The sequence below is a fragment of the Schistocerca serialis genome, chromosome 1, assembly GCF_023864345.2.
Source record: "Schistocerca serialis cubense isolate TAMUIC-IGC-003099 chromosome 1, iqSchSeri2.2, whole genome shotgun sequence".
NCBI lineage: Eukaryota > Metazoa > Arthropoda > Insecta > Orthoptera > Acrididae > Schistocerca > Schistocerca serialis.
This window is the reverse complement of record NC_064638.1, coordinates 579,949,661-579,974,291: the sequence shown is the minus strand read 5'-3', so window position 1 is coordinate 579,974,291 and position 24,631 is coordinate 579,949,661. Positions and strand designations below refer to the sequence as shown.

At 42.3% G+C, this 24,631-nt stretch overlaps 1 protein-coding gene across 1 annotated transcript in view; it reads right to left on the bottom strand.

Moving 5' to 3' along the window:
- Window positions 1–6,694: 6,694 nt before the first annotated feature.
- Window positions 6,695–24,631, bottom strand: part of LOC126417261 (dipeptidyl peptidase 1-like) — a 57,588-nt gene continuing 39,651 nt past the window's right edge. The window contains exons 8-9 of the mRNA XM_050085109.1: window positions 22,006–22,169; window positions 6,695–6,877 (exon numbers count right to left, since the gene is read on the bottom strand). Coding sequence (XP_049941066.1) covers window positions 6,695–6,877; window positions 22,006–22,169 — 347 coding nt within the window. The remainder of the gene's footprint in view (window positions 6,878–22,005; window positions 22,170–24,631) is intronic.

Genomic DNA, 24,631 nt, shown 5'->3' with positions numbered 1-24,631 from the left:
CCCTACAAGAAAGACATCCATCGGTTCCAGAGTGGTGGAACTGGTGCTGATGGTGGGGGGTGGGATGATGTCCTGATTGGGCACCAAGTATAGGGCTAGAACGCGCAGGGTTGTGGGCTTGCCGTGGGCCTGCACAGTGACCAACGACAGTACTGAAGATGAGGGTGCCATCACCTCAACATCAGCAGGCAGGTCCCAGTGTGGAGGAGATGGGTCTGGATCCATCAGTGGCGATGGGTGTGACGAAGATGGTTTGGCAGCTGGTGGAGGCGGCCCAGCTGAAACAGCAGGCTGCGGCAGTGGACCAGAGGCCAGAGATGGACCAGCGCACGGTGCTAGGAAGCTGGAAACCTAGGCCACCACCCTTGGAGGAGGTGCCAATTGGATGTGGATGCCTCCAAGGTAGGCAACAATGGGCTCGAGGCTGAGGGCAGTGGGGTGGGCTGCGCCCATGAACTGGTAGCTTCCGGCGGTGACTGGGAGCCCACCCAATCAAAGTGGTGAGCCACCAGTCCACCCACCGGCCATACAGACATCACAGAGATGAAATCCCCGGTGGGAGACAAAAGTCCCTGGTATCCACTTGGGCCAGTGGTCAAATCCATGAACCGACACTGGCGATCCTGGCACAAAGTTGCCAGACAAATCTGCCAATGCCAGGTGTGGCATAGGCCGCAGAAGGTGGAAGAACGTGTATGGCTGCTGGCCATGAAGCAACTCAGCCGGGCTCCAACCCTTCATAGCCGTGTAGCGTTAGGTGCTCATGCTCAGAAAATGGAGAAGGGCGTCATCCAGCAGAGAATTCACAATAAACTTTTTCATTTGGGACTTGAATGTACACACTAGTTGTTCCTCCTCACCGTTTGATTGAAGGGACATATCAATTAAATGGCGTGAAAAAAGAAATGGGGCCATTATCAAAACTAAGGTACAAGGCAACTCCTCAAAAAGGAAAAAGAAAATCTTCAAAAGCATGCAAATTGTGACCTTAGCTGATGTCAGCACACACAGGAGAATGTAAAGAAACTGGGAAAATGCACCCACAGCCAAGAGGCAATAGGAATTCAGGAACAGACTTGCAAAGTCTGCATGACTGTGTTCCAGTGGCTGGCTGGGAGCAGGCCAGCGGGATGTGGACGCCCTGGGACCTCCCTGTTCTTGGGCACACTGCTCATAAGCCGTGACAGAATGGACAGTTCTGACATCAATGCCTGGCCAAAAAACATGTCGCCTAGCTAACAGTTTAGTGCGTGAAACTCCCCAATGGCCCTGATGGAGAAGGTGTAGAACCTCACACTGTAATGCGGCAGGAATGACTTCTCTGGAAGAGAAGTCTTCGGTGGACAACAGCAAAACACAGTCAAAAACAGAGAGGCCATACAGTGGTTTATCTGGCCAGACCTGTTGAACAAATCGGACCACCTGGTGGAGAACTGGGTTGACAGCAGCAGCAGCAGCTGCTATGCTTGAGCTCGTAAATGTGAAACCCTTGACAGTGGCCTGTGTTTCAGTATCAAGATGGAAGCAAAGCAATTATTCGTGATCAGAGAAGAGATCAGGACCCATAGGAATGAGGGACACCACCTCCGCATTGGCATGTTTAGACACAGGTCAAAAATGGATTTCGTAATTGTAGCAAGACAAGAACCGCATCCAGCATTGTAGGCAGTGTGCTGCGTTTTTAGGCAAGGAAGTTAAGCGTGGCAACAAAGGGTTTATGGTCAGTAATAAGGTGAAACTTGGAGACATAAAAAAAAAAATCATGAAATTTCCTGAGAGAATAGATGACAAGAGCCTCTTTTTCCACCTAGAGTAATGCCAATGGGCCAGATTGAGAGATTTAGAGGCGAAAGCAACCAATCATTCAGACCTGCCAGCATATTGGTGTGCTAGGACCATGCCAAGGCCTACTGTGTGGAGTCAGCCACCAAAACCATATGCTGGTCCGTAGAGAACGTAGCTAAATAAGGGGCCGAGAGGAGTTTGGATTTCAACATTTGAAAAGCATGTTCGCAATCTGGGCTCCATCAGAAAGGTTCATTATTGCCTAACAAGGCATGGAATGGGTGGGCCAATGTGGCCACCCCCTGACAGGCTATCTTCACTAGGAAGGCCTGAAGCTACTTCATGGACAAGGGGCAAGGCATAGATGTAACAGTGCAGATATGCTCTGGCAGAGAGTGAACGTCATCCCATGAGACCTCAATCCTCAAATAAACAGTAGAAGGTTTTTTTTTTTTAAAAAAAAAAAAAAAAAAAAAAAAAAAAAGCAACTGAGATTTCATGATGTTATCTACATCTACATTGATACTCCGCAAGCCACCCAACGGTGTGTGGCGGAGGGCACTTTACGTGCCACTGTCATTACCTCCCTTTTTATGCTGTAAGCCCATGGATTGTAAGACAGGAAACAAAGTGCACAAATTTTTCAAGTGACTGGCCACGAAGGAGCTCGTGACAACAATATCATCCAGATAATTAATCCAACCGAGGACAAGCAGAGTCAATTGCTCTAAAAATCAAGGGAGGTGCAAATATGTGTATCAAATCAATTTTACAACAGTGCTGGCCACCTAATATTTCCGCCAATAGTTGCTCCCGGTGTGGAAAATGATATGTATCCTCAACTGACTGTGCATTGACAGCAGTACTGAAGTCACCACGAAAGCAAAGTTTTCCCCTTAGCTTTTGAACTACAATCAGTGGAAATGACCATTCACTAGCCACAACAGGTTGTACCACCCCTAGGAACCGAAATCTGTCAAATTCTGCTTTCACTTGATCTTTTGGGGCAAGAGGAATAGGATGCACGTGACAAAAATGAGTTCAAGCTATGGATTTCAAAGAAACAGGAGCAGAAATATTCGTAGCACACCCTATATCTTCCAAAACAAGTCTGAAAACTTCCCACATGGTGTTTCCAATTGAGAATTTGGTACCTGATCAGACACAAAGTGAACTGCGTTGGTGGTAGTAAATCCAAATGCCTGAACTGCATCCGTCCCGAACAAATTCTCAACACTGATATCAGCTACCACCAAAAATGTAATGGAAGAAACCTATGACTTGCAAGAGGCAGATGCCATAAATTGTTCCAACAGCTAATTGTTTGTTATAACTGACCAGCTTCCATGTGACAGCTATCAACGACAGCTAGCCTAAACTAACATAGGTTTGAGAAATCAGTAATGTCACTGCAGCACCTGTGTCAAACTGCAGCCAAAACACTTGGCAAAAAACACTTAACTCAATAAAGAGCTTGGAAGAAGTTACTATCATTGGAGCGATGCAGTTTACATCCATGTGTATACCCTGAGCAACCTGCAGTGAACAACACATGGCGGCGATGTGGCCTTGCTTCTGGAAAGCATTGCAGGTGGTTCAGTGCTTAGTGCACTCTGAATATTTTTGCTGGACAAACCAGAAAGGACAAGATGGAAACAGAGAACACTGATGCTGGTGCTGCGGTGGTTGCGGCTGCTAAGTCTGGCCTTGGTGAGCTTGGTGATGGGCCCACATGTTTACCGCTGCCACTGCCACTTCCTTGTGTGAGTTGTCCGACATCCTAGTAGGCATGTCTTGTGACACTACTGCTACATCACCCCATGCTTCAATTTGGTCACCTGCTGCCTGAGAAACCACAAAAGAGTGTGCTATTTGCAAAACTTCAGCAAGTGGGGAAGGGGGGGGGTGATGGTTTCAGTGGTTTCATAGAGTAGAGCCTTCTGGCGCATTTCCTTGTCCATAGCTAAACAGATAATTCCACCACACACCATAGAGTCTGCATAAGTCATTATGAGCCTCAGTAATGAACTGAGACTTACGGCTAAGATCGTGAAGTTCAGCTGCCCAGGCCTGTGTGACAGGTTTGGTTTCTTGCGACATTGGTGGGATTCAACTCGTGCCACTATGACGTGTTCATTTGTAGTGGTAGCTGGACAATAAACTGTACATTTGATCAAAAGTAAGAGCAGCTGGTTACTGAAAAGGGGCAACCTGACACAGTAATTGATACATCTTAGGTGGAATCCACAAGAGGAAGAAGGCTTTGCACAAATTCGAGTTTGTCACACTGAAAGCCAAAAAATGCTGTCCAAGTCTTTTTCTATAAACTATCCAACCCTTGGGTGAATCATCATACAGAGGAAAAGTGAGTAGATGGACCAGTGGAATGGAAGTCACAGTTGAAATATGCTGGTAGCACAGCATCCGTGATGAATAAACCCGATGAAACCACACATTCCAAACTCATCACCAGTTTTGTAGTAACCAAGCAATACACAAAACCAATCCAAGTCTCACAAATATGGCTTTATTCATAATCTCTGAACCATGACAAAAATATCCTCTTGGGACTCCACAAGACACGGCACACTGATGTGAGAGATACAAATTAGAATAACACAGAGAGAGGTCAGTCAGCGCTACTCTGTGCATACATATGTGCAAGTCACCAGCAGATTGTGGTGGCGGAGACCGTGCCATGCTGCACCCTACTCCCATAGGAGGACTCCAGCGGGTGGCCCGTGCTGATACAGTTGGCAGCCGATTCAGTTGCACATGCATGGTGACACCACACTTGCTGCACTCACACTCACACGCCCTGGTAGCAGGACACAGCAACTATTACATTTTTGTTGGATCAAACCGCCACCTTTCCATTCAGTTTCACATAAGAAACTTCTTGCAAGCTTAAAACTATGTGCTGGATCAAGAGCCCAACTCAGGACTCCAGATATTTGATGGAGGTAACCTGGCCTGAATTTCAGAGATGAGATTTTTTTAAATTTCTTTGTGAGGGAAACATTAACACATGTTAAAATTTGTTTTATTTTGGCAGGTCTGGTGTGGATGATGGGATTTTTATCAGATATGATCTTTCTGATTTTGCAAAAGTTAAGGCATTTTGAGCATTTTATACAGCTTAATGAATCATTCACTAAACCTTTCAGACATTAAACAAAACAACACATATTAAAAAAGTAAATAAAATGACATCTCATAAAATTGTAAACTACCTTCCTACTCATTTTAGTCCTTTCTCTGATTTACATAGAAGACGTTCTCTGAAGCTGACTGCTGCAGGCAGATTTATTCTTATACAGATTTGACAAAGTATTACTATGAAACATATTTACACTGTAGTAAGTGAAACTATAAATGCCATACTTAGAAATTTGGATGATGTAGATTTTAGTACAGCTGGCGCAAAACAGTGTCATGAGTGAAGGAAGTAAGGGTTTCTCATTGCATCAAAAGATTCCATTTCATGATTATCCAAAAGATTTCGAGGCGCAAGAGAGAAAACTCGCTGGGCACAATACTTCCTACTATAGCGCACTTCGGGGAATTGTATGCACTGATCATGTTGTGTGATTAAGTGTACAAAACAATTATTTATTCTTTTTGATTTGTTGCTCCTAACATAAGAGAGAAAGTTGATTTCTTAAAAATACGTTACTAAGTTCATGACCCATAGTAAGACACAGAATATTAGGCAAACGCCATATGCCTGGATATTTCTCTCTCTCTCTCTCTCTCTCTCTCTCTCTCTCTCTCTCTCTCTCTGTGTGTGTGTGTGTCGGGGTTTCTATAGAATCAAAGCCTGTGGCTTTTGTTTTCAGTAAATGAATTCCTAGAGATGGAGTGGGAGTTAAATACTGTTCAGTTTCAAATGAATTTGTGTTAGGAGGTAGAGCAGACAAAATGAAATGCTTGTCAAGTTCCTACTGACAGGTTTCTACATGTCTCACCTGCTAGTGTGAGACATGGCTTTGTCTGTGAAAATGGTGCTAACTTCTAAAACCTCATGTTATTACTCAAATCTTACACTGCTTGAACACAGAGAGAATCTTATAAAAACATGCAACACTTAGCAGAAACATTATCACCCCATATTTCAGTTATTTAACAAGACTGAAGATGAGTAAAACAATATATCTCTGCATTTATTACATCAATCGAAACAGAAACAAGGCTTTTAATGTTCATCGGTAGTCATGAAAGCGGTCCTGTTTTCTACTTTGGCATGCTTCAGGTATGGTACTGAGTCACAGTAAAAAGTTTATGATTAAGTCCAATAAATAAATAAGATTTTCTGTCACACACACACACACACACACACACACACACACACACACACACACACACATGTGCGCGCGCGCGCATGCACGCACACCACATTCTTAACTAGTTTCAGAAACTGAACAATTTAAAAGTCTGTTGCACATCTTATTTACACGAGAAAGAGGAATTCACACTACAGATAATCTCCGCTTTTTGTAATCAATTCTTTATTTTCTCATACCACTTGAAGTCTCTAAATTTTACATTTTGCATCTGTTAAACACTTTGGCATGTTCTACATTATTTGTCTAATTATTGGTGTTTTTTAATTTTTATGTTCAAGCAGCAAACATATATGTTTAATGTTTCTGAACTTTTGTATCATCAATTAGCAAAATTCTGTTTGAAGCTACAAAAGACCACAGTACACTGAAAACATCCATTTTGAAATTAAAGTGAACATGAAAACTCTTACATTTGCAATCAAATGCTTATCACATTTTCAGATGAACACATTGTTATTGAAAAAGACTATTTGCTGCATAAATATAAAACGGTGTGAATCACAACTTACAGGCTCAATCTTTTGCTAGTAAATGCTTTTAGTGACAAATTTGGCACTAGTAGCTCAAGGGATGGGCGTGGCTTCAAAAGGCAGACTTTCAATGCCGACCTCATTGACGCCACGAATGATTCTGAAGTATCCATTTTCACCCCATTCCTCTCCCCAGCTGTTCTTCACTATCCAATACTTCTCATTAGTCTCATCATCTACACCATAACCCACCAGCAGTACAACATGATTCGTCTCCTAAAAAGCAAGAAGGAATAGATTATGCAAGGATTATGAAATTATTTATGAAATACCAGAGCTCTAACACTATATGATGATAAACTGAATACGTTTAACATAATGATTTATTTTTAGCAACTACAGCAGTACATGATACTTTACTCACACAGGCCTTGTAAACAATAGCACAAAGATTCTTGTAATGTGGTAGGTCTATGCATCTTTATTTGGCATACAAAACAATCCAGATGAATATGAGAACGGACACTTATAAATCATGAATGGTTGTCAACATGGTTTTGCATTTTGCTCACAAATAGACTTTCACTGCCACGTTGTTTATTGTTTTCCCAGAAGAGGCAACAATGGCTAAATAATACTTAGATTCTATGGTTAAGGACACCAAGGAAGACCAGGTACTTTACTCTGATGGTCATCAAAACATGGGCGTTTTCTGTCTTGTCTTTTCATCTCGAATGAGTTAATGTCCTGCTGAGAACAGCCGGGGCCTTCTTCAACAACGAATGAAAATAGTCATGTAAATTTATTTCACAGGCCTTACTAGTAAGCTTACCCTTCAGTGCAACCATAGACCTACTGAAAACAATTATATGAGGTTGGATCAAAAAGTAATAGTTTCGTATAAAAAAAAAATTAATAGTGAATATATAACAGTGGAATTAGTACAGATCGTATGCTGAACTATCCTCTAAACAAACTACCATTCAACATACTCACCATGCATTTCTACACATTTGTGCCTTTGCTGAACAAAGCATCAAAACCAGTTTGGGAAAAATCATGGTTTTGTTTCTTGACCCATTATTTTAAAAATCCAGGTTTCGTTGTTGATTACAAATGCTTAACATATCTGTCTCTTTGAATACTTCATCAGCATGCCCTCACTTGGCATCTGTGCCAGCCACTGTGCAGTTTATCTGTGATATACGTTTCTGCATTAACAGATTTCTTCATCCCAAGCTGCACATTGCTCACGTACATTACAGTCCCCATATGCTTTCTTCATGGATGAGGTTAAAATCACTTTAAAATCTTGGGTCAAGAAGCACAATCCTGAATTTTTCCAGACTGCGTTCAATGATGGTGCAAGTGTGTACAAATGCATAGTGATTATGTATAATGTTGAACTGTAATGCTGTGTAGAAGTGCACCATCTACCCCTCCAAGAGTGTCAACACAACAGTTATGAGACTGAATGGTTAAAATTTCTACCCGGCTGTACTTGTTTAGATTATTAGTGACTTTGTGAGACACCAAATGCGAGTGTCCAGGTGGTTTGTAAAACAAGCACAGATGCTGCATCTCCAATAACTTGAAGATTTCTTTCTTAACTGTGTATCACAGTGAGAAGTCAATAAAATGTGTTTTTGCTATTTAGCAGTCTGATCAGTATTCAGTCACCCAACATTCAACTCCGTTGGCTATGAGAAGGACACTGGAATGAAAAGTGTGTGTTGAATTTGATGAAAAACCTAGCATTTTCACCTGTCTTATCATAACAGATTTTTCAAAAGGTTCTACATTAGTCAATAGGAATATATTTTGTAACATACGCTATCGTAAATTAATGTACATTCAATATTTGTTATGTTCAACATAACTGAATGTAGCAGGGATTCATTGCCCTTCTACCAAAGAATACCACAATTTTACAATTTGTGTGTTGCACATCTCTGCATTTCTCTGCATAAGGTAGCTGTCAGTCTTTGTACCAGGGTCATATTTTGTGGTGATCTAACGAGAAATTACTAAATTTTGATACAAAAGTATTTCCTCATAGATAACCCCATCACCTGCGCACACTACCTGCTAAAACATTGATACATAACCTTAACAGTAATGACCCTAGAATGAGATTTTCACTCTGCAGCAGAGTGTGCGCTGATATGAAACTTTGTGGCAGATTAAAACTGTGTACCGGACTGAGACTCGTATTCGGGACCTTTGCCCACAAAAGGCAAAGGTCCCCAATTCGAGTATCGGTCTGGCACACAGTTTTAATCTGCCAGGAAGTTTCATATCAGCGCACACACAACTGCAGAGTGAAAATCTCATTCTGGAAACATCCCCCAGGCTGTGGCTAAGCCATGTCTCCGCAGTATCCTTTCTTTCAGGAGTGCTAGCTCTGCAAAGTTTTCAGAAGAGCTTCTGTAAAGTTTGGAAGGTAGGAAATGAGATACTGGCAGAAGTAAAGCTGTGAGGACGGGGTGTGAGTCGTGACTGGGTAGCTCAGTTAGTAGAGCACTTGTCCGCGAAAGGCAAAGGTCCCGAATTTGAGTCTCGGTCCGGCACACAGTTTTAATCTCCCAGGAAGTTTCAGTAATGAATCTATTACACCTTCCTGGGGTACATTAGATACTACTTTAGTGTCTGTACACAACTCTCCATCCAGAATAATGGGCTACATCCTGCCTGTTAGGCAATTTTTGATGCAGATGCAAAACTAGTAAGCGATCCCAAAGGTACTGAATCAGATACCCTCCAAAAGTCTAGAGAAAGTGAATCAAATTGATTTCCTCTATGCATGATAGAGAGAATGTGCACTGACGAGCCTAAACATAATGATTGCTGCTCATAGTAAGACTAAATGTTGCCTGGTAGCACTGTGGGCACAAAACACAATAAGGAAACTATGTAAGTGGAGTAGACACAAATCAGACATCAATCTTGTGATGATAAAGGCCACAAATAGGAAAATCCATTGATATAAGTGACTTTGACAAAGACCAGATTGTCATGGCCCAGTCCCGAGGAATGAGCACTTTAGAAATAGTGAAGCTGTTTGGTTGTTTTGGGGATATTTGGAAACTGGTTGAAGAATGGTCAAACCAGGGAAAGATGAGAAAGTGTTGGACATTGGTGCCTCATCACAGAATGTAGAGGTAAGTGGCAAAGTGTGTCAGATTTGATAACAGAGTACAATGGTGGTGCAGGCTCAAGTGTTACAGAGCACTATGTTGAATGTGGGACTCTGTAGCTGTCACCCCTTAGTTGTTCCTAAGTTGACCTAATGACATGATCAATTACAACTCCAGCAGACACGAGACCATTGAGATTGGAATGCGGATCAATTGAAATGTTTCTGCTGGTCAGATGAATTATGATCGTTGTTACACTGGCCTATATCTGCATCTACATCTATACTCTGCAAATGACCATGATGTGCATGGTGGAGGGTACATCCCACTGTACCAGTTATTAGGGTTTCTTTCTGTTCCATTCATGTATGGAGTGCAGGAAGAATGATGGCCCAAATGCCTCTGTGCATGCAGTAATTATTCGAATCTTATCTTCATGATCCCTATGTGAGTGATACATAGGGAGTATTAGTAAGTTCCTAGAGTAGTCATTTAAAGCTGGTTCTTGAAACTTTGTTAATAGACGTTCTCAGAATTGTTTATATCTATCTTCAAGAGTCTTCCAGTTCAGTTCCTTCAGCAGCTATGTAATACTCTCCCACAGATTAAACAAACCTGAGACTATTTGTGCTGCCCTTATCTGTATATGTTTAATAACCTGTTAGTCCTGTCCGGGATGGGTCCCATACACTTGAGAAATATTCTAGAACTATTCGTACAAGTGTTTTGTAAGCTATCTCCTTTGTAAATTGACAGTATTCTATCAGTAAACTGAGATCTACCAACTGCTTCACCCATGACTGAAACTATGTGATCACTCCATTTCGGCCGGCCACTGTGGCCGAGTGGTTCTAGCCGCTTCAGTCTGGTGGTGATGGTGGTGGTGGTTAGTGTTTAACGTCCCGTCGACAACGAGGTCATTAGAGACAGAGCGCAAGCTCGGGTTAGGGAAGGATTGGGAAAGAAATCGGCCGTGCCCTTTCAAAGGAACGCTTCAGTCTGGAACCGCGCGACTGCTACGGTCGCAGGTTCGAATCCTGCCTCAGGCATGGATGTGCGTGATGTCCTTAGGTTAGTTAGGTTTATGTAGTTCTAAGTTCTAGGGGACTGATGACCTCAGATGTTAAGTCCCATAGTGCTCAGAGCCACTTGAACCATTCGAACTCCATTTCATATCCCTACAAAGTGTTACATCCAGATATTTGTATGAGTTGGCCAATTCCAACAGTGACTCACTGATATTATAGTCATAGGATGCTGCATTTTTTCGTTTTGTGAAGTGCAAAATTTCAATTTCTGAACAGTTAAAGCAATTTACCAATCTCTGCACCACTTTGAAATCTTATTAAGACCTGACTCAATATTTATGCAGTTTCTTTCAGATAGTACTTCATTATAGATAACTGCATCATCTGCAAAAAGCTTGATTTTATTATAAATATTGTATGCAAGGCCATTAACATGCAACATGAACAGCAAAGGTCCTATGCACTTCTGTGGGGCATACTTGAAGTTACTTCTACACCTGACTAACACTCTCCATCCAAGATAACATGTTGGATCCACCTCAATCCAGTCACAAATTTCACTTGATACCCCATATGATTGTGCTTTTGACAGTGAGTGTAGGTTTGGTACTGAGTCAAATGCTTTTTGGAAACCAAAAAATACAGGCTGATGGTTGTGTCTGGGTACATGGTAATCCAGGTACAATGCTATGGGGGACATTCACCAGGCCTTCCATGGGACCTGTGATAGTAACCAAAGGGACCATGACAACTGTGGACTACATGAACACGATTGTGGACCAGCTAATTACCTTCATGTCTGACGTTTTCTTCGAAGGGGAAGGGATCTTTCAGCAGAATAACTATCTGTGTCACAAGACCAGAATTGTGTTATAGTGGTTTGAGGAGCATGATAATGGACTCACATTGATGTCTTAGCCAACAAATTCACCTGATTTGAACCTAGTGGGACACATCTGAGGTGCTATTGGGTGCCATCCCTGAACTAAAAGACCACTGAACAGTAATTTAAGCAAATGGTGTGACCTGTGTGTAGACATTGAGTGCCACATTCTCTGGAAAATACTCACCTTCAGGAGGACAACTATTTAATCGCCATTTGGCCATCCCAATTTAAGTTTCCCATGATTTCCCTAAATTGATCCAAGCAAGTAAATGCTGGAATGGTTCCTGTGAAAAGAGCACAGCTGATATCCTTTCATAAGCTGAGTTTGTGCTTCATTTTTAATAACTGTGTTGTTAATGAGGTGTTAAACCCTAAATCTTTGTTTCTTCTCTGGAAAGCAATCCAGAATTTGTCAAACCCATGCTATGCATTATCATTGTTGTATTGTGTTCCAGTGGTCCAGTGGTGGACCAGTGAATTATTAATCAGATGGTCTAATCATTTGGTTCATGAGTGTATGTAATGATAGAGATGAGTTTTCCATGTTCAGCATTTTCGGAACTCAAGCTGATTCTACTTTAAATAAATCTGAGTGATATATGATGGTAGTTCTGTCAATAACTTCCACTTCCTTTTTTTTATAGATTGTTATGATCTGTGCTTGTTTGCAATTATATGGAATATACAGACAGTGGACAAAAATGTGGAAACACCAACGAAAAGCACAATAAATTACCATGCCTAATTTGGTGTAAAAAACGTTGGCATCAAAATAGCTTCCAGTCATCTCAGAATGGATAAATACAAGTCCTGTATGATTTTAAAGAGAATCTTACACCATTCTACCAGCAAAATTGTGTCAAGTTCAGGTAACAGTAGTGGAGGTGGATAGTGGGAGTGCATCCTTCTCTTCAAATCAGTCCACAAAGACTCAATAATACTGAGGTCTAGTGACTGTGGTGGCCAGGGGAGATGTGACAATTGGTCCTTGTGCTCACAAAAGTAGTCCTGGCTAATGGAAGCTGTGGGACAGTGGCCCTGTTGTCTTGGAACACAGCATTACCATTGTGGAACAAATATTGTACCATGGGATGGACATCATAAGCCAAAGTGATCACATAATCCTTGACAGAGTATCCACAGCACCCAAGGAGTACCACGGTATTGCTGCACAAATCATAACTGAATCCCAGCCATATTTTATTCTTGGGACGTAAACTCAGCCTGAAGTTAGAGACAGTGTGCAAGTTCCCTTCCTACTGAATGACTTACTTCCGTAGTTCCATAATTCAGATTTTTTGCCTTTCGCACCATGTTCTCCTGCCATGACATTTGAATCACTGTCAAGTGGTTTTGATATTCCAACTCACCCTCTAGTTCCTTGCTTATGGAGCTCTATTTTGTGTTGTTTTCGTGCTGACAAAGTTCGAAGATGCCACATTCAGCTCTACAGTGACTTTTGTGGCTGTCATCCTCTTATTTTTTGTCACAATCCTCATCAATGACCATCTGTCACAATCATTCAACACACACTTTCGGACACATTGTGACTTAGTGGATGATGTTTTTCCACTTTCCCTGTATGTGGTGTAAATTTTCAGTTTTGTGCATCTTGAAACACCAATCACATCAGCTACCTTGGCTATGGAGGCATTCGCCATACATGCACCAAGAGGTTGCCTATGTTCCAGTTCATTTAGGTCCAACATAAAGCACCCATAACTACACAGAACACTGCTCTGGCCATGACTAACACTTGCAACACATTCACAGCTGCTGTTTATGGTCAAATACAGGAGCACAACCAGCAGGCTTGGCTAGCATCTGCATTCATGTTCAAGCATTCATTTCTCTTGCTGTTTATATAATTTTGTCCAACTCTGTAGGGCTGTACAAGAAATCTACAGTAAATTATAGAAGTTACCAGCACAGGTGCAGTGCGGAGTTATGAGCTGGGATAAACTGTGATCACATCATTAGGCTAGATCTAATGCTAACCCAACTAACAGGACCAATCTATCTAATTTTTCTCAGATACCTTCTTCCTACTGTTTTAAATAAGGTACTACTGGAAATTCATTGGTAATGTTGCTGAACATGACATAATTGCAATTCTTTCTGATGTAGAACCGTGACACCACTGGTCACCTCATACTGAAATAATGTATTGGTAGAAGAGGACATGTTCCGTGACCACTATATCTTATCTGTATTGATTGTTTTCTGTGGGGTGCAGTGATGACTGTCGTGGATTTTACTCTTGTAACATCTCCTTATCACACAAAGCTACACTAGAATTGAAACACCAAGTGCACAGCCACACTTTTTTCATTTTGTGCTTCAGTCTCTACATTGCTTGTTTACACTCTACATTAAAACAGATCTCAAAGTTTTGCACTTCTTTTTACAATTACAGCATGAATAGTGCTATAATGGAATTCACTATATCTGAACTTGTGAACCATTCTCAAACATGCAAGCACAACAGTGCCCGTCAAGTGGTTTTCAGACAAGGGTTTTCGTGCAAGAACTGTGAGGTTACTGCTCCTCCCAACAAAAGTTTCACAAGTGTAGTCATTGCATCTATTTTATACTGATGGAAGGGTTTCAATAAACCTTGACACCACCAGTCTGAAGCTTCGATGCATATTTGGGCCCAAACTATGTATTTTCGGACAACCCATCTGAATATCCATGTGTGTTAAAAGTGCTGATTCCATGACAGGGAGGTTTGATGGCCCCAGATCGAATCTGCCTGGTGGATTAATAACGCTGGATGTTGTTTTTTAGATGGTTTCCCACATCCTACTAGGTGAATACTGGGCTGGTATCCAAGTCCTGGCTCAGTTATATGATTTGCAAACATTTAGAAAACTTCAGTCATTACACACAGACAGTTGGGATGCACATATTCAACCTCAGAGGGAGGAGGGGGGAGGGGTAATGGGGTGGCAACAAAAAGAGTGTTGGTTGCTTTTGACCATGGTCATGTGTGGACTAGCTATACACACTAGGCAGTGGTCTGCTAATGAAGTTGTTTATTTGTGCATCACAGTGTTTGTGTTGTATAGTGTTAATCAATATTGTACCTCATGTTGCACTCTTACCACTGAGTGACACTTAAGTTACATTCCATGACAAAATTACATGAATATGCACTTATGAAATTGAACAGTTCATTCGTGAAGAGCTGCACCTGGTCTCACAAGAAGTGATAGGTATTTACTTCTCTATCACCAGCAGCATCATCTACATTAAAATGACTATGGAGGAAGCATGCACTGATGTAGTTCGAGAGCACTCACACGGACGAAAGTTTAAACATTCTGACAGGCAAATTGGGGAGGTGATGGAAGACCACACTGGTTCTGGTTTTCGAACATTTTGGCTGTTCAAACTCCCTTTTGAGAAGGCACAATATGTGATTGTTGAAGCCTTCCGATCCTTTGGCAACATTGTGGGCCACATTGCGGAAAAATGGCAGATGTTCACAACATACCACATTTTAAATGGTGTCTGAGCGATCAGATTGAACTGTCAAAACATGTACCATCCTACCTGCTGACAGATGGTGCGTGAGCCATCATCATGTACGATGTCCAGCAAAGACATATGCGGATGTGGACAACAGGACAATGTTAGGTCTGATTGTCTCTGTTGTCATTTGTTCCAGATCTCGACTGGTGACATAGCTCCCAAACTGATGGTCACTGCTTTACGTAACACCTGCGCATCAGCCATGCACAACATGAATGCGTCACTTCAGGAAACACCTGTTCTCCTGTTGGAACTTCCCCTATGAAATGATGGAGCAAATGAGACCTCACTTGCACCATCTCCTCTGATGGCAATGAGACCAACAACTCTACAGAGGTCAATGAACAGCCTGTCCACTGCAATGGACAGCAAACTAAGTGTGGTGCCTACCTCTGCTTTCCTTCAGATGGGCATAAGTTCAGATGACAAAATTCCAACAAAGAACAGCACCTCTGAAAGCAGAGGGCACCCCAAAAACAAAAGAAGCAAAGTCAAAGCCCACCAACAACACACTTCTTCATGTAGCATCATGGGTAGTCAACCAGATTCCAGACACAGATCTACTTTGAGCACCCTGACAACAATAGTGGCTGCTCCCAATGTCCCGTCTGGGGAGCATCCTTTCCATGGCCTGTGATCCCACCTGATAATGACAGATTACATGGAGGGAGGTTCCCCAGATCTAACCATGGCAGTGTCACCAGCCTTAGCCCTCGATGGGTGTGGCAGTCATCTGCCACAAATTTTGATCTCCTCGGCTGACGATGTAGCAGATTGGGATGCTGGTTCACCTGTCAGGGTGTGCGCCATGTTGATGCCCAACCCAGCTTCCAGCCAGTGATTGCAGCCACAGTGGTTGCACTGAATGTTTCAAAACAGCTGGACATCTCTGCAGGACCCTCTGTGTCATTAGGGAGAGCCCATCCACTACACTACCACATTATGATGATGAATCGGGCCATCACTCAGGCTCCACATAAACTAGCAATGTTCAGAGACATCATGTACACTGCTGATGTCAACATCGCCCTTCCCTGAGAAGCGATCATTACTGATTTCTATGCTCCAACTTGCTATACGGCCCACATCTCCCATGCCTCTGATAATGGTAGTGGAGTCCTGCTCCTCCTCACAAGGCCCCGTGTACCTTTCTGATGCCAGGGGTGTGACCCTCACGCTGTTTGGTTTCTGGATCCCAAATGTATATGCACTGTCCAGCTGCAGTCAATGTCAGAATAACACATCTTCTTTACTGACAAAGTAAGGTCACATTTTTAGGGTCTCCTGGATGACGTGGTTCTCGGTAGGGACTTCTACTCCACACAAGGGCCTACTGATCAACTCCCATGGCATTTCCTGCATGCACCCCTCTCTGTCATCATCGACCAACTTCAGTTTATCAGCACATAGGTGGAGGTTCATGGCACCCATGCAGGTTTCATGTACTATACGGCGCATTTATCCAGGTGACTATACATATCTCACACATTCCCTTGCTGGAGACACTCGACATGCCAAAATTTAGCTTCTGGCTTTCTCTGACCATGAGGCCTACATTTGCAATGTCACTCTCACTTATCAACAGGTGTGGCACAGTTGTGGACTGTGGAAATTAAACATTGCCAACCTGACTGTCCCTGACTGCTGACAGATTGCTGAGGATGTGCGGGCCCTCTGTCATTGGCGTCACCCTGCCTAGACATCCACCGTATCCTGGTGGCTATCCTGCATGAAACCGGCTCTATGCAGGCATTGATGAGTTATGGCTAACACGTCAAGGCTTGGAATGTGAGCAACATGGACTTCTACTACAAGATCTACATGACTGCACTTCGATGACATTTTCTCCTTTCCATCAGGCGATAATGCATCATGCTAAAGTGCAGATCACTTCACTCACATGACATTTGGAAGGGACTCTTGTCCAGTTCTGCTGCCATTACTGTATGACTCACAAAATACCATCAATGTAACACCTCCTCATAGAACACTGGCCTCGTCGTCAAGATCTCATATACAACCTCATCAATGCGGAAGGATGACGATATATTATGCAATGCACCACTGATCACGCTTTCCATGCATATTTCACCTGGCCGCTGTATGCTGCCATCCCACATCTCCCAAATTTAATTGAGGAGGTAGAGGCACTCACTGTTAACACTATATACCAGAGGACGTGGTTTAAGAACTTCAGGAAGACATTATAACGATAGAGCCAAGACTCTAATGAAGAGACTGATACCATCTTATCACCCCCCCCCCCCCCCCTCTTTCCTTCTTCTATGCATCCAGGTGGCTGTCGGACGAGTCAGTGCTTCCTATATATATATATATATATATATATATATATATATATATATATATATATATATATATATATATATATATATATATCATTCTTTACAGTTTGCTAAAACACTTGATATTCATTGTGAAAGCATATAGAATGTTCTGGAAGGACGTATATTATCATGATTGTCAGGGGATTGTTGTCAGCCGGCCGGGATGGCCGAGCGGTTCTAGGCGCTACAGTCTGGAACCGCGCGGCCGTTACGGTCGCAGGTTCGAATCCTGCCTCGGGCATGGATGTGTGTGATGTCCTTAGGTTAGTTAGGTTTAAGTAATTCTAAGTTCTAGGGGAGTGATGACCTCAGCAGTTAAGTCCCATAGTGCTCACAGCCATTTTTGATTGTTGTCATTAACAAAATTATGTACAGGTGCTGAGTTACATGTTTAATCAAGAAATGTTGGCATAAGTGGTTGTCACCTCTAATTACCTTAACTGCAGTTGATTGGTGGGTTGACACAGAGAACATCATTATCTCGAGAAACGGCTTAAAAGTTATTACCAAGCGATGTATTTTCATTTGTTATCTATTTTTATGTCCTCTTCTGTAATTAGTATCCTTTGTAATTACATTTATAATTAACTCTCCAATTGTTTACACCACACAACTTTCCGGTTTTCGGAATTTAAGGCCTTATTTGTAAAATTTACGTATGTAGTCAGATAAAGCATGAGATTTGTACTGCCATTGAATGTTAGTAATCAAATTCAAACTGTAATTAAAGTTCAGACTGATTTTTAATATTTAAAACTACAGATAATACTAAAAAAGTTATGTAATATGATATTGTATTTTATACCTTATTCGGCTGTAACATCAATTTCTTTACTTTTGTAAATTTTAATTGTAACATTAAAATTGTACAAAATTAATAATGGGTTATTTTGAAATTTATTGTTAAAATTCTATATAAAGCGATTCAGCGAGGCTGGAAGTTAATCGTTGAGTTGTTGTTTTCAGTCTGTCAAAGAGATCTGTGAAGTATGTCAGTCAGTGTTTTTGTTAACGTGACAAGTATGCAATTCAGTTGTCAATAAATTTTGTAAAGTTGGCAACTGTTATATTCTTTCATCAAAATGAACTCCATGCAATAGAAAGTTAAGTTAAATGTCACTATCCGAGCAGAACATTATAACATGACCACAGATGAAATCATAGAAGCTCTCAAGGTGGGAACTGCCGATAAGTTCGCAGGCCTGATGGTCTTCTCCTCGAATGTTATAAGTATTTTAGTTATGTGTTGGTACCTACTTGAGCATCCATCTGTTGTGAACTGATGTCCCTAACAACGACGATCCCAGCCACCTTCCTTGATAGTGTCATCATCCTGGTCCCTAAACCCGATTGGAGGGTCATGCATCTGTGATTACTGGCCCTTTACTCTACTCAACAGCGATATATTCATACAGCCCTTTGCTGTTACAGGGATGTGATCACACTCACCAGGTCGCGTTGTCTGCCTGGTGCATTTTCATAATTTGACTTCAGTTAGGCATTTGACTGTGTCATTCACATGTTTCTGAAGACAGTCCTCCAGCACAAGGGTTCTCTGGCTCATATAGTAACAGTGGTAATACACCTCTTGATTGGCGCTACTTCAAGAATACTCTAGAATGGACGCCTCACCGTGTCTCTAGCGATCGAGCGCTCTGTCCAACAGGGTTTTCCACTTTCCACGATACTGTACACTTCACAAGCATCTGGTGGGCCTCTCAATAATGCATATGTACTACTTCTGTTGTATGTCTTATGCTGATGATCTCGTTCTCTACCTACACAACGAGGATGATGCCCACTTGGCTCTATCATGGATGACGACATATGGGAAGGCATCAGGCAGTTCTCTTAACTTTTTCAAATAGCAGATTCTGCTCATTGTTGAAGGCTTACCTGAGAGATGTGTCGCTCCTATAAGTGTGGCCACCACTGTGTGCTACTTAGGTATTTATTTTATGAATGATCTCCACAGTTTGGAGACGACAAACAGCAGACTCTCCTCCAAATGATCTGGGTGGCCTTGTTGATCACTGACTTAGATCCCTCAACACTGTGCAGCACATATGAAACGTGAGTGTATACTGTACCTCTCGCATCCCTCATGTGGCACGAGTGTTCCTGTTCCTGATTACCCTTGCCCATTGTATGTTGATGATGATGGGATCCTTTGTCTGTACTGGGATGCTATTCAAAGTTCAATATGCCTCCCTTGCCCTCCCATGGGGGCGTGATGGGGTTGGCTTATTCCACATGCCAGGCAGAGTTACATCCCTTCCTGTTAGCTGCCGGCTGACCGGTGTGGACGCGTGGTTCTAGGCGCTTCAGTCTGGAACCACGTGACTGCTACGGTCGCAGGTTAGAATCCTGCCTTGGGCGTGGATGTGTGTGATGTCCTTAGGTTGGTTAGGTTTAAGTAGTTTTAAGTTCTAGGGGACTGATGAGCACAGATGTTAAGTCCCATAGTGCTCAGAGCCATTTGAACCATTTGTTAGCTGCCAAATGAAAGTCCGCGCCCATTGCCCGACGAGCCTCGCTGGACTGACTTCACACGAATATGCGCCAGTCTGTCATGTTATCGAACATTCCATTACCCTTTTATCACTTTCGGTATATCTTTCTGGAATTAAGTTATGTCCTCCACTCCTTACCACTTCCACTAATTCTCCAGACACAGATGATCCATTAAAAAAGTACCGGGCCCCTAATCCCACTGAACACAAGTTTCCCCAGGTGTATGGAGAGTGGTACATACAGGCTTTCTCAAAACCAATGTCCAATCAGCCTGTTTCCCACCATCAATGGCAAGCAGGTCAACCAGTTTCGTTTGCACTGCATACACCTCGCTGACACACCCCTATGTGTGCACTGTGGTGTGGACGACACAGATGCCCAGTGATTCTCATGTGGTCCATCGTCTGATGTCTGGAGGCTTGCAGAGCGTATCTTGGGTTTCCTTATCTGACATACACCTGCTCAGATCACTTTCCAGACGCTTTTGTTCCAAGACGTGATTCATTATCCTGCAACAAATGCTGACGCTGTGAATTGGATACACGACCATACCTTTTCGGCCCCAACAAGAAATTGGAACTGGGTTACTGGACGTACCTTAATGATCAACACTGTACACTTATTTGCAACCTCAGATACAAGCAGTTCTCTTCAAATTTTCTATGGAGCGTCTTTCATGATCCACCTTTCAGCTGGAACGTCCAAGCTGTGTGATAGTAATGCTTATTTTGCCGTCATGATGCTAAAGAACTACAAACGGAATTACCATTAAAATATCGAAAAGATACGTTTGAATGTTCCACCATCCGAAGGTGTGAGCGACTCCTGGAATTCTGGTACATAAAAAACAAAGAAGCCCCTACACAACTCCTTTCACTTTCGTCGCTCGCCCGTGTGTCCTCCGCCTGATTTCTTTCTTTCCTACTTCCGCCCCCCCTCCCGCCTCGCCCCCCCCACCCCCACCCAGTAACAGGGAAGTTGTCTTGGGTTAGGCATAGATAGGTGTCAACGCCTGAAGAGGTTCATTTCTTCTTTTTCTTAGGACACAAGTGGCGGTGGCAAGAGACACTTTTTGTGTCGTTACCCTTCCCGTTCAGGGGCGAAAAAATAAGGATTAGCTGTGCGAGTTAGAATCGCCGCTTCCGCGACACGGAGGTTTGTTGTTCCCATATCGAATCCGACAGGCAGATTAACGATTAGTGTTGGCGTGCCGGCCACCCTGGATGTGGTTTTTAGGTGGTGTCCCACACACTGCAAGGCAAATACTGGGCTGGTACCGAAGTCCCAGCTCAGTTGCACGATTCGCAGACATTTAGAAAACTTCGGTTACTTTCACATGAACAACACTGCATGCAGAGAGTTGGAGTGCACATATACGGTCTCAGGGGGTAATTGGATGGTAACAAGAAGAGGATCCGACCACGCCTCAAAAATTAACCTCGGCAGATCGGTTTATAACAAGCCAGCTCTGTGCCAAAGCAGGACAAAGGCACAGTACTGCAATAATGGTTTGATGGGTACTGTACCATAATGGCGCCATGAGATGCTGGTTGTTTCAGAGGCGAAGGTGTCGGCTGTTTCAGAGAAGAGTGGCACGGTAAGTGGAAAGTGCCTTACGTGCATACGCAACACGAATAGTGAATTTTTGCGATAAAAAATTTGCCGTCTCAGTGTGGTAAGTGGGCCAGTGTTGGTAGTTCAGGCTGTAGCGTCGGCGGCAACTGCAGTGTCTACAAGCTGCTGCGATTTCTACTGGCGCAAGTGCAGTATTAGTGCGTTGACGCTACAGCTTGAACTACCAACATTATATAGCTGACAGTGAGATGGTTGATGTTTACCTCAAGGACTTTGTTACTTTTGCTGAGCACACGTGTATGTGCACTGGGCACTTTCCTCTCAATGTGCTTCTCACCTCTATAACCTATCGTGGCCATGATACAGTGTAGTCCATACTTACGACGAAGGGGTTGAATTCCCGTGTCGAGGCTGATGTTTCGACGTGCTTGTAGATGCCGCTAGTGTAGGACCGGAAGTCGTTTAACACCATGAAGTCGACGACGAGAGGTCCACGCTGCACAAGTGCTTCTTGCATGAGAACCTCGTTCCCCGCACCGTAGTAACCTGTGAAAGTAAACCACAGGGTATTGCACTGATTTCTATAATGCATGCCGCAGAAGTCTCATAAGATGAAAGATGAAACATTTTACAGGCTACTGATGGTGCTATTGCCACAATATTGTTGCACAAAATGGATCGCATATAAACCAGCGGTGCAACAATGCACATCCATTTAGAGGTTGACTAATCCTCTGGCAGCAGCCATGTTTTTCCTAGATTACATGTGGGACGGACGATTAAACATCGACGCTAAGTGATACCAACATGGATTTGATCTGTGCACCAGAGCAGCTCTTACAACCTAGATCTGATATTAGATTATGGTCTACAGGTTTCGGCTATATACACTGACACAAATGGAAAGTGTTAGACGTTCGGTGGCTGATATTTATCAAACTTCACTAAGATGTTCATTAAATAATGGGTACTAAATTATCTAACTTTCATTTCATTTAGAACTGGTGTCCATCATCATCAACGCATGAGGCGTGACTTCCATGGGCACGATTATCCTCTTGTATTCACTGTAGCATGGGAGCAAACAGCCTACGAATGACAGCTTGAGGAATCGACGTATGAGGTGTTACTTCCATCGGCACGATTATCCTCTTGTACTCATTGTAATATGGGAGCAAACAGCCTACGAATGTCAGCTTGAGGAATTTCTTGCATGCTTGAAACACCTACTGTGTCGCTTCACGAAGATCCTCGGCTGGCAACTTAGATGAAAGTATACATCCTCCTATCACATCTCAGACTTGTGCTAGGGGTGACGAATCAGGGCAGGCCACTCAGTTATCCATATAATCCTAAGGGCATTTGTGGTGTACATTTCAGTGAGGGGTCTTCTGTTATCACGCTGGAATATGCAGTTAGGTATTCTGATCAGTCATTAAGATGCTGTGTCCCTTATGCCAATGATTCGACTTTTTAGAGTTCGAAAGATGGCGATAAGCATCCTTCATCTGTAGTGATGGCAGTTTTCTGTACTAAAACTAAGCCCACATAAGGATGAAAAGTTAATCAACATATGCTGAAGTATAAGTTTGATAGTGCACAGTCAGTGTGTCTTCGTGTAATGCTTCCATTTTCTTTTGTGTTTTGAAATGAGAGGGTAAATGATACAGCCTATCACGAAGCAATGTTTGCGTCTCATGAATGAAAGAATTAGTCACATAATTCTGCGCTTTGGAAATAAAGAGAATCAAACTGAAAAGTAAGTTTATGTTTCCATTTTTAGAGAGATAGGGGCGATTTCATTGCTTGCTCAATGTACGGATTGAACAACATGGACGATAGGCTACAACCTTATCTCACAACCTTCTCAACCAATGATTAATATCTGTCGACTCTTATAACTGAAGCCTGGTTTTTGTACGAGTTGGAAATAACCTTTCACTTCCTGTATTTTATCCTTCCTACCTTCAGAATTTCAAAGAGCGTATTCCAGTCCACATTGCCAAAAGCTTTATCTAAATCTACAAATTCCATAAACGTAAGTTTGTCTGTCTTTAAATTACCTACTAAGATAAATTATAGGGTCAGTCCTGGCTAGTACTCTTCTACATTTCTCTGGAACCCATTCCCATCTTTTGCGAGGTTGACTTCTATCATTTTTATTTTCATTGTTCTGTAAATAAGTTGTGTCAATATTTTGCAACCATAACTTATTAAACTTTCTTGAGGTCTGAGGTCCTGTGGTGTATGTCTTCCTGACCAAGTGGAGTAGTTTCGACACGGCTGGCTCCCTAGGAGGTCAATAGCTCTCAGGGAATATAATCTTTTTCAAGGCCTTTGTTTCGACTTTGGGACTTCAGCGTTCTGTCAAATTCTTCTTACAGTATCATCTTTATGTTTACTGATATTTCGAGTCACTCAAATATAGAAACCTTGTTGAACATACGTTATAAAGATGTATCGTCAAAAGTGGCAAAAAGCAGCTAACGAGCAAGTTTAAGAGCCACAAACTGAAGAAATTTTATCTGGTCCAATGCAAACACTGAGAAAGTTCGTAACGTAATTTGATAATACTTTTCAACATAGTATTAGTTATTTGTGACTTGCAGTTTGTAATGAAGAAACTGAGAAATTGTTTTCATGACCTATGTACTGTTAAGAGTGCAGTATGACGATTGCTTGATTATAAAATATTGATTTTTTAAATTTCGTCTATTAGTAACATAAAAATTGTACATTGAAATTCTGTCAAGTTCTTGTATAATGGAGACCATGAATTATAGAATCAAACAATTACTACAGACTTATTTGTGGTTTTCTACAAGGAGAACAGTCTTCTGTCCTCTACTATTCTCTAGAAGTAATTAATACTTCCAAGCATTTAAGATTCGTCCTAACAGATAAAGTTTTGCTTGAAGCTGACTGAGGTCATTACTGCGTTGTGCAGAAGCAGATGTTATAGCTGTGCTGGAGAAAAGCGTACGAAGCAGTAGATAACTACGAGAGCG